The sequence below is a fragment of the Haliaeetus albicilla genome, chromosome 5 (genome assembly GCF_947461875.1).
Source record: "Haliaeetus albicilla chromosome 5, bHalAlb1.1, whole genome shotgun sequence".
In the NCBI taxonomy this organism is placed as follows: domain Eukaryota; kingdom Metazoa; phylum Chordata; class Aves; order Accipitriformes; family Accipitridae; genus Haliaeetus; species Haliaeetus albicilla.
The window spans coordinates 1517325-1527932 of NC_091487.1; the positions used below are offsets into that span (position 1 = coordinate 1517325).

Genomic DNA, 10608 nt, shown 5'->3' on the forward strand with positions numbered 1-10608 from the left:
AAGGTGAGCGTACACACAAGAAAGTGAAGTCACTTGCATGTATAAACTATGTTTTCTTTAGTGGTATGTTACTGTACAGCAGTTGGGGGGCAGGGAGAACAAACTTGATTTCGATACAAGGCCACAGTTGTAACTATATCCTGAAGTTACAAGAGCAAAACTGCATTGTCAGAAGCTTTCTTGATCATAAATGGATTCCCAGCAGTGAAGGAAACTCTTCATTTCATTCGATATCCACCAATTCCACTTCAAAGAAAAGTTTTGCATTTGGTGGAATCCTGTTTGCGCACGTTAAGGAAGCTTCAGAAGCAGAACCCCCACCACCCCTTACCCCATGGGCCAGGGTTAAGCGAGTTACCACCTGTTCTCCCTGTTCTCATGTGTCAGTTTTATATTTCACTGACCCGTTTGAACATCTTGGGTTTAGTACGGAACCGCGGCCACCATCCAACTCAAGTTGTCATGAGACGTTCAGCACCAGTTCCGCAGATACGCCTTTACTAACACATGCTTCTCATTGCTCCCATTCCACTGAAGACGAGCAGCTGAGTCTCGCCCAAACTGCCAAGCGCCTGCCCATTTTTGGGACATGGTCACTGGTCTCCCTCTGAGGAAGTTAGACTGTCCTACAGTACTAGAGAGGGAAGAAGAATGTCTAGACAGTCCTTTAAATTAGCATGACATAGGATTCGAGCGAGAGAGAACACTGCTTCCCTTCCTCTGGAAGCACTGGTAAAAAAACATGACTGCCCAAGGCACTCTGCAGGATCACTCACTCAGTCCCCTATTTCAGTGGTATCCCAGGACCAGTTCTAGCCAAGATTTCGCTGCTGTCTCTCCAGTTGCAGCAGAACTTCCCTCCCACCTCCCTACTACACTGCTTAGCATCCCCACTGGTGCTGCAGGAATAAGCATTTGGAAGCAGCCAGAGTAAAAAAGCAGGCAGACAACAATAGCAAGTTATCCTCTGCAGTACTGCCTGCAGGAGCTTTTCTTCAAAACAAATGGGCAATTGTATCCATCCATTAAGTTCACTGGATTTTTTTATATTGTTAATGTTCCAAGCCTGCTATGAGTAACAGGTGAATGCTCCCACCATTATATCCCTGTCCATAAAGCACTTTATTCCAGTAAGCATTTCCAAGTTACTTAATGAGTAATTGGTTGTGGAAGGATACTTGGCATCAGGCTGCCCTTTCTTGCCATACGCCCACTCAGGTTCGATTTCCAGTTGAGCCTTCTCTCCTTTACTCATTGTTAAGAGAGCTTCATCCCACTAAAAAAACACAACAAAACAAAACCAACAAAAGAACACAGCAGTCTTAGAGAGCTTAACAAAAAGTGCACGTCATAACACTTTTCCCATTTGCTCCTATGAATACTTGCGCCGCGCCACATCATTCTCTCCAGCACCCTCACCCACCCCAGAGTACGCTGTGCAGTTGTTCCACATTCTTTCTATTTGTGGAAACGCTCCCCCTTGGCCGATGTTCCCTGCTCCCACAATAGCCTGTACTGTACTTTGCAGTGCAGGTTCATGCTTTTCTGTTGTAAAGACATTAGTGAACCCATGAAGTAACATGCTCATTTCTAAGCAAGTATTCAGAGTTTCAGAATGCGTTTCACAGCTGACCACTGCAGACACTGTTCCAAGGGATTTGTCCCTCTCTGCCTCATGTTTCCTTACCATTCCACAGCATCAATGGATTAGCGTTTATTTAAGGCTGATGCTTAAAGACTAATTTTATTTCAGTGCTTGTCCCTCTTCAAGACTCGCGCACGCTGCCCAAAGCCGGTGTTCAGTTCAGCACCGTACCAACATCTCACAATGAACAGCTGCTGCTCCTGTTGTGTAGCTGCTCAAGGAAGATATCTGGCACCCACACAAACACAGGAGCGCTGTGCCAACAGACTAAAGAAAAAACCCAGGCGACTGCTGCTTCTGCAGTACTGGCCACAAGCCCAGGGACATTTTCCCCTTCCCAGTTCCAATCCTGTCACCCATAAAGGCCTTTTTCCTGCACAGCAGCAGCATGGAAGATTATGCTGGGTTGGGTTTGTTTTGTTTTTTCAAGTCAGGTAAGCACAAGATCCTCCTTACATTCTTACATTGTGCAGGCAGCCACAAATTTCACCAGTGGCTCAGCAGCAGCGAGGTAAGAGTTAAGCACCTCATTTGCTGTGCACATACGCTGGTATCTCCCCACACAACAAGTTTGCACCAGCATCTGTGACTTCAAGATGTAAGCTAACAGACGGGTGTGCAGAACACTCGATTCTTCTACCGAGTGCTTTTAGTCTACCTAGATATTCCCCCCCCGCCCCCCAGCTTCCACCTGCAGTACTTCAGCTCTCGGTGCTGGACAAAGCAGAGGAGTTGCAGCATCAAACTGCAACTCATTTCAGCACACGACAGCCAGAGGAATTTGGAGTTTCAGCATCCAGTTCAGAATTAATGGATGAACTGAACTATGCGTGAAGAGGCACTGAGGCAAATACAAAAAAGATGCTGAGAGAAAACAACCTTCTGATGGACGAAAGCACACTGAATGCATGCAGTGATTGAGAGAGCCCTGGGAAACCAATAACCTTGTCTATTGTGCAAAGCACTAGACAGACATGTGCAAGAGGCTGTGGTTGTCCTGAGGAACACGTAGTTGTTACACTGTTTTCCACACACTACTTCACGAGAGGAATGACACTGCAAATGGATGAATGCATCCGTAAAGAATAAGTATTACATCCTGTAATGTGGATGTAAACACTTTCAACTTGCCTTTTTACCTCCACAAGAAACAAGAACAGCAGCTCAAAATTTGCACCCCGGTCATAAATCCTGCAGAATGGAAACTTTTTGGATTCTGAGGAAGTCATTAATAGTTTACTTACACCTCTGATTACTTTTCCTACACCAACTTTGAAACTTAAAGGTTTGGCTGCTTTTTTCTTCTTTGAACCTGAAAGACAGTTTTATGTTGATTTGCTTTAACATCACACCAGCATATATCATACTTCTGTGTAAAATTACTGCTATGATCATGCTTTATATAAATATCTCTTCTTATAATATTATATTTAGCCCACTATCAGATTTTGAGGGGAAAATTTAGGGCTGTCCACTAAAAACATTATTAAATGTTCAAGTTGCACCAAGAGCTAAAGTTGATGAGCATCTTTCAGACACTGATCCAGTGAACCTCAAAGACTCATTTCTGAATTACTAAAGTTGATAGTACAAGTCATAAACACATTAGTGAAGCAAAAAAAGTCAACAGGTAACATACAATATCATACAAGTATGACGACTCACAGACAGTATTCCAGTGACATCACTGCTGGAAAAGCATTTCTAGGATTTCAGAATTTCATATACTTCAATCTTCTGATCGAGAAACTGTCACAGAAATACCAGCAGACTTGTCTGCAGTGGATACGGTACACCAGACTACTTCAAATCACTCTCATGCCAGCACCTCCACATTGAAGAGTTTATTACAGAAATACACCAAGATGTGTCTTTTTAAAGACGTTGACTACGCTGTTGGTGCTTGAGTTCCATAGATAAGGGAAACTCCCTGAGCAGGAACCATCTTTCCTCCAAAGTAGTTTCAGCACTGCTTAAATCCCCACATTTCACATCATCTATGGCCTGGAGAATGCCCAACGTGAGGTCTGGCAAGATGCAGCAGTGTCACTTGACACCAGCCAGTCCTAAAATACTGCCCTGCACTACCTCATGGAAAAATCAGGCTCCAGGAGCGGGCTGCAGGGACACCCCCAGTCAGCTCAACAAGACGACAGTAAAAGCAGTTTGTCAGGACTCCTGCCATGCACACCTTCCATGAGCAAATGCCTGCCCGAGGTTGCTTAATGAGCCTGGCTAATTTCCTCTATGTGCATTTGCAACAAAAGCCAAACAGTGTATATATATGACCTTACTTGTTTGAATATTGGTATCGAAGACTGTTCCATCCTGTAGTTTTCCTGTATACCAGCAATGAACAGTGTCTCCTTTCTTCGGAAAGTTGGTTTTATCGCCCTTCTTTAAAATTGATTTTGTATACTTTGGTGGCCCCTAAGTTTATAAAAAACAGAGTTACGACTGCTGCATTAACTAGTCTCAGACCAACTACATCCAAGACCGAACAACCACCTAGTTCAAGGCACCAAACGAGCACGTGCAGCGCTAGTGCGTGGCACGTTCCTGTGTTATTGCAGGGCTGTGATATTTGGGGAAAACGTAGCAGCCTGGGTGCAGTTTTCCGCAAAGACTGAAGCTTTGGGAGAGATGCACGGGGCCCATCGCTAATTCAAGTTACAGAAGCAGCTTAAGGTTCAGGCACGGTACGAACACCAGCCGTCTTGCCGCAACCAGGTTTTGGAAGACCCGTTTAATTCGGCTGCCCCACGCGATCGCCCAAACAACGCGAGGCGGGGGGTGCCGCACCGACCTCCTCCACGGCCTCCTCGGGCTTCGCCGCTTTCCCCTTGGCCTCCTCCACCTTAGCGGGCTTCGCCTTCTCCGCCGCCTTCTCCGCGCCGTCCGTGCCCTTGAACCGCTGAGGGGAGGGAGAGGGGCGGCAGCCGTCAACCGCTGCCCACCCACCCCTCCAGCCCCCGGCCCCTCCAGCCCCCGGCCCCGCACCTGCGTGTGGAAAAGCTGCGTGTAGGCCGCGATGAGCTGCTCCTTATTCGCCGTCTTCGCCACGTTCTTCACCTGCCCCAGCAGCTTGTGCTCCGCCAGGAACTGCAAGACACGCCGCTGAGTACCAGAGAAAAACACCACCCCCCCCCCCCCCCCCCGTACCCCCCCCCCCACCGCCCACCCCTTACCGCCTGGGCTGCGTGCTCCTGGAGGAACTTGATGATATCCTTCTTGGGCAGCGCCTCGCTCCGCAGCTCCTCAGCGCTCCAGGGCTGCGCCGGACCCGCCGTCGCCGCCGCCATTTTCCCGCCCGCCGCCACCACCGCCACCGCCGCCACCGCCTCCTCCTCACGCACCGCCCAGCCTTCCCGGCGGCCCTGCGGGAGCCGCCGCAGCGGACGAAGGGGTGGGACGGGAGGCGGTCCGCCGCCTCCCGTCCCACCCCTTCGTCCGCTGCGGCGGCTCCCGCGGGGTTTTCAAGCGGCGGCAGTGAGAGAAAATGGAGGGCGCTGCGCCGTGGCGCGTGTTACCTCAGAGCGGGTGGGAGGCGCGCGGCGCGGCGGCGCCCTGAGGGAGGATGAGCGGCGGGCGGCAACGCACTTTACCTCAGGCCTGGAGGGCGGCGAGCGGGAAGGAGGAGAAGAAGGAGGAGGAAGAAGAAGACGACGATGACTTGTTGTTGTTGGCGGCCGCGGCGGCGGCCGACCCGAGCCCGGCGGCGGCCGACCCGAGCCCGGTGGCGGGTTTCTGTGAGGCGGCGGGCTCCATTTGGATCTACCCCACTAACTACCCGGTGCGCGGCTACCAGGTGCGCATGGCCCACGCCGCCTTGTTGGGGAACACGCTGGTCTGTTTGCCCACCGGCCTGGGTAAAACCTTCGTGGCCGCCGTCGTCATGTACAACTTCTACCGCTGGTTTCCCTCCGGCAAGGTGCTCTTCCTCGCCCCTACCAAGCCGCTGGTGGCTCAGCAGATGGAAGCCTGCGCCCGCGTTATGGGCATCCCGGCCCGGCACATGGCCGAGATGACAGGTAGGGCGGCAGCAGGGCCGGGGCCGGGTCTGCTCCGCTCCGGGGTGCCTCGGAGGAGCCGCAAACATTGAGGCTGCTTAGCTGAAAGGCAAGGGCAAGAAACGTGAAGAGCCCGGGGGGGGGGGGGGGGGAGTATTTTTTTAGGACTAGAAGCTTTTTAAGGGGTAAATTTTAAGTTCTGCAATAGTTAAAACCCTAGGTCACCCATATAAGGGTGGTGAAGCGCTGGAATGTGTTTTCTGGAGCTCTGGTGCGCAGCCCTGTGGCTCACAGAGCCCTAGAGTTTCCACACAGAGGTGTAAATGTCTGCACAGAAAACATGCTCTGTGTGAAACTTCAGCCAAAGAATAATGGCGCTTTTTTTTTCCTTTAAAGTTTTTGCAGACCCCGTGAACTGCAGTTTACTGCTTACTGAAGTAATAGCCTTAACGACTGAATCCGTAACCTGCTTTTAAGCACAAACCGTTGTCAGCGATGGTGTAGATTAGGCGTAGAGCTGCGGGAGTGTCCCGGTTTCAGCTGGGATAGAGTTAATTGTCTTCCTAGTAGCTGGTATAGCGTTATGGTTTTGAGTTAGGTATGTAAAGAATGTTGATAACACACTGATGTTTTCAGTTGTTGCTAAGTAGTGTTTATACCAAGTCAAGGATTTTTCAGCTTCTGATGCCCAGCCAGCAAGAAGGCTGGAGGGGCACAAGGAGTTGGGAGGGGACACAGCCAGGGCAGCTGACCCAAACTGGCCAAAGGGGTATTCCATACCGTGTGACGTCATGTCCAGTATATAAACTGGGGGGAGCTGGCCTGGGGGGATTGCTGCATGGGGACTAACTGGGCATTGGTCAGCAGGTGGTGAGCAATTGCATTGTGCATCACTTGTTTTGTATATTTCAATCCTTTTATTAGTATTGTCCTTTTATTATTGTTGCTATTATCATTAATAGTTTCTTCCTTTCTGTTCTACTAAGCTGTTCTTATCTCAACCCATGAGTTCTACCTTTTCCCTTCCAGTTCTCTTCCCCCATCCCACTGGATGGGGGGGAGTGAGTGAGCAGCTGTGTGGTGCTTAGTTGCTGGCTGGGAATAAACCATAATGGGGAGGCTGGGGGGCACCTTGAGTTTTCTAGCCTTTGTTTCTGTGGTTCTGGCTTTAGTGTTTTAATGCAGAATATCTTCCTAGTCCTTGTATTCACCCTTTTTTCCTGAAAATGGGATTAGCGTCAAGGTGCGTGCTGTTTTAAAAGGCACTCCTTTCCCAAAGCCAACATGGGTCTGCCAGCCCCATTGGCCTTCTGCTGTTGCTCTCGGGTCACAGGTCATGGCTTGTTCTCAGCAGAACAATTTGGAAATGTTATTTCTTTAATTTTCAGGGGGAACCCAAGCTCTTAGTCGGAGGGAACTGTGGACTACTAAGAGAGTCTTCTTCCTTACACCTCAAATAATGGTGAATGATCTTTCCCGTGGGACGTGTCCTGCTGTAGAGATTAAATGTTTGGTTATTGATGAAGCCCACAAAGCCCTTGGAAATCATGCCTACTGTCAGGTAATGCTGGAGCCACCCCACTCTTGTCTCATCATTACAAAAGACCTCCCCCAAAGTCACTTACAGGATCTCCATAAAGTGTCACTGTCATCATTGCTGTAGGGAGATTGTCCTTTAGGTCCTTAGCTTTGTTTGAAAGAGACCAAACAGTCCTCTATGTTGTCAGTGCCTTGTTGTTAAGTAAAAACTGTATTAAAACTTGATAAGGTGAGGTGGGAATTTTTTTAATCTCTGAATAAAATTACAATTGTTGTTTCAAAATATTTTTTTTCACTGAGGTAATTTTAAAAAAAGTCACTATGCTGTTTCTTTCAGATATGTTTGTATTTGCAGGTGTACTCTGGTGTGTTTGTGCTATGTTGGAATAGCTCTTAAATGGGGGAGGTATTTTTTTCAGAAAAAAGTGCAGGCTTTTTTTGGTGAAGTTCTTTATCTTAGTAAATGTGTTCAAGATTTCGTTTTAAAATAGGGTTTTGTCTTGATTAGCAAAGAGTTTGTTGTGTTATCTTGGCTTAATCTCCTCATAGCGGTATGTGACTTAGAAGAAAGTTACAGGTTTATATACTGGAGAAATTGACTGAATGTGTATGGAGTTGTGTCTCATTGCTTACTAGGCCTCTTTAGAGGAAAATAGGTGTGTTTTAGTGCTTGTCGAACTCAGCATGCTGGAAAAGAGATGGTAGCTTGCTAAGTTAAAACAGTACATGTTGGTTTGCCAATGTTGCAATTTTCTTCTATAATTTTTCAGAACTGTAGGAACTTCATTTTCAAAGAATTTAAGTTTATACATTATTTTATTTCAAAATACTGTATAAAAATATTGTCTTAAAATATTTTACTATCATGCAAATCACTCTCAAACAGAGAGCCAAGACTTGTATTCATTAGCTTTTGAGTTGTCCTAGCTATAGCTGGGAAAAATTTCTTCCATCACCCCTTGTCAGTCTCCATGGCTGTGAAATTGGCAGGCTTTGTTCTCTGTTTTATCTCTGCCTTTGCATGATTTTCAGGAGATCTATCAGCACGAATTGAATTTCTCTTTAGTCTCCGTTCACTTATTATGTATTATATAGCTTTTACGTTCTGTTCTGTTACTTGTAATTTTTTGTTGTGCAGCGCGAGGTGGTTGGTCAGAAGGCACAGTGTCCGCTGATAGCACTAGCAGAGTTCAGGTCTGTGGGAAAATGAAGTAGGGAAGCAATTTGGCTGTTGCTTGAATGTTGAGCAGCTATTGTACTTGTCCCTGCGTTGGTCTTGGAGAGGGTTGTAGAATGAGAACATGGGAAGTCTAGGGAATATTCAGCCATTTTCCTAATTGCTAATGCAACTTTTTCAACTGAATGCTGATTGTCATGGTGGTTGTCATCTAATCTCTGTTCAGATTTCATGGGACTAATCATCCATGATTTACTTTTTTTTATTTTTTTTTTTTTTTTATTTAGAGTGGTGAGTGGTTCTTCAAACTTACTTTTTGGCAGCTCACTTGAGTTAGTGTGCTGTTAATCTTTTTGTTAAATCAAGTGAAAAATCATTTTGTAATTTACCAAGGTTGTTCTGCTGAATGGGACTGAGGTAATACACTTAACCAAGATTAACTGTTCTTGGATAAAATGGTTATAAAGCTCTTTCAAACAAAGCTAAGGACCTAAAGGACAATATAAACACCTCTTGGTTCCCATTTTAATTTAGATATACTCTTTTTAGAATATTTTGTTAAGCTTTTTCTACTTAGTGGGTATTTTCATCGATACGGTTTGTATGAGCAAATAGTCTCCTTTAAGGATATTAACGGAAACTCTCCTATTCTTAGGTTGTAAGGGAACTAAGCAAATATACAAATCAATTTCGGATCTTGGCCCTAAGTGCCACACCAGGCAGTGATACAAAGGTGAGTCAAATCTACTTGCATGTTTGAAATAATAAAATTTCAGTAAAAGCTATGTTTAATACCAGTTTGAACGTTGTGTAGGATACTGAAGTCTATTAGAATTCCATGTAAAAACTGAATCTCTTTACAATCCATTAGATGTTAAGGGTTTGTCTTTTTCATGCTATAGACTCTATATTATTGATTTCCTGACCTTTCTAAAAGGAAATAATACCTTTTGGTTTTTGAGAATACAAACCTACTTGAACCAAAAAGAATATACTCTCAGTGCAAAATAACTTTCATATTCTGTTCAGTGTGATATGTTGGGTAAATATAAGTAAGGCTTAGCTTTTCAGTTTAAGGCAGATGGACATCCAAATTCAGTTTAAGCTCCTAGCTCCAGGTTACTTCTCGTCAGGTATTTCATGGTGCACCCAAAGCCAAAGGGAGAGTTCTGTCTCTCCAGCCCTTGTGCAATTGTATGCTTTTTGCATTCATGAACTTACCATGTTGGCTCTTTGTATGCTACTTGAGATCTTTAAGTGGAGAGTTTCATTTTTCATCTATAGGTAGTAGGTACCTTTTCCTTACAATTATATTCATGCTAAAATATGGAAATGGTTACTTTAATGTGATACTGACTTGCATTGTTGGGAGTGTTAATAAGCAAATACGGTCTTTTCTGTGGCTTCTCAAACAGGCTGTGCAGCAAGTTATTTCCAACTTACTCATTGCTCAGATAGAGCTATGTGCTGAAGATTCTCCAGAAATTCAGCCTTATTCTCATGAGCGACAAGTGGAAAAAATTGTTGTTCCACTTGGTGAAGAATTGGTAGAAATTCAGAATGCTTACATTGGGGTGAGTTTTTGCATTTATTTGTTGTTAAATGGACAGTGTCACTAAACATATAATCTTCCTTCCTATTTTAACGTATCTATCTAGACTAGCAATAACTTATAAAGGTAACACTTTGCTATGCAATTAACTTTGCCTTTGAGTATAAGGTAAAGAAAAAACCCCATGGTTTCAACTACAGCAGCTGCTGTTCCACTTTGCACCAATGATACCTGTTACCTTGCATATCTTAAAAAGTTCTGGCAGAAAACTTACAGTTTAATTAGTTTTCTCATCCTCTTTCAGAAGTCCTTGTAAAATTGACATGAGGACTCAACCGAGGGCTTCTTAATTTGGCTGAATTTATTAAGGTGTTGAGAATGGCCATGCTTGTGTTGTCTAGGTTATTGCCAGCCTTATGAAAACTGTGTATTGACTGAAACATTTTCTCTGATTAAGAATATTCTTTAGAGCTATAAGTCATCTGTAAGTGTACTTAGTTCTCCTTGATTTTTGTTGTTGGGGTTTTTTTCTGATTTTTTTTTTCTAATTTTTCTCTTGAGAGCTTTTTCTTTTCTTTTTTTTACCAGTAGGTAATGTCCAAATATAGGACAGATTAGCAGGGACCAGAACTGTTAGCCAGTCAATGATGACTTAATGGTCTGTATCTTGTCAGTAAGTTCCTAG

At 45.1% G+C, this 10608-nt stretch overlaps 2 protein-coding genes across 3 annotated transcripts in view; one reads left to right on the forward strand and one right to left on the reverse strand.

The window, feature by feature from the left end:
- Positions 1-33: 33 nt before the first annotated feature.
- On the reverse strand, positions 34-4993 carry FKBP3 (FKBP prolyl isomerase 3). The gene is made up of 7 exons (XM_069783008.1): positions 4834-4993; positions 4646-4747; positions 4452-4559; positions 3940-4075; positions 2890-2957; positions 1179-1276; positions 34-278 (listed from the first exon to the last, which is right to left on the reverse strand). The coding sequence occupies exons 1-7, from the start codon at positions 4945-4947 to the stop codon at positions 224-226; spliced, it is 681 nt and encodes a 226-aa protein (XP_069639109.1). The 5' UTR covers positions 4948-4993; the 3' UTR covers positions 34-223.
- An 80-nt stretch (positions 4994-5073) lies between these two features.
- Positions 5074-10608, forward strand: part of FANCM (FA complementation group M) — a 78568-nt gene continuing 73033 nt past the window's right edge. For both annotated transcript variants that reach the window (XR_011324580.1, XM_069783009.1), the window contains exons 1-4: positions 5074-5676; positions 7044-7216; positions 9027-9104; positions 9787-9945. Coding sequence is in view for 1 of the 2 variants with exons in the window: in XM_069783009.1 (XP_069639110.1) it covers positions 5223-5676; positions 7044-7216; positions 9027-9104; positions 9787-9945 (864 nt within the window). In the remaining variant the exon portion in view is untranslated. The remainder of the gene's footprint in view (positions 5677-7043; positions 7217-9026; positions 9105-9786; positions 9946-10608) is intronic.

Coding starts and splice junctions, on each gene's coding strand:
- FKBP3 (XM_069783008.1), bottom strand. CDS start 4,947: ATGGCGGCGGCGACGGCGGGTCCGGCGCAGCCCTGGAGCGCTGAGGAG. Junction 4,560..4,645: donor CGCAGCTTTTCCACACGCAG/GTGCGGGGCCGG, acceptor CCCTCCCCTCAG/CGGTTCAAGGGCACGGACGG. Junction 2,958..3,939: donor CGATACCAATATTCAAACAA/GTAAGGTCATAT, acceptor ACTGTCTTTCAG/GTTCAAAGAAGAAAAAAGCA.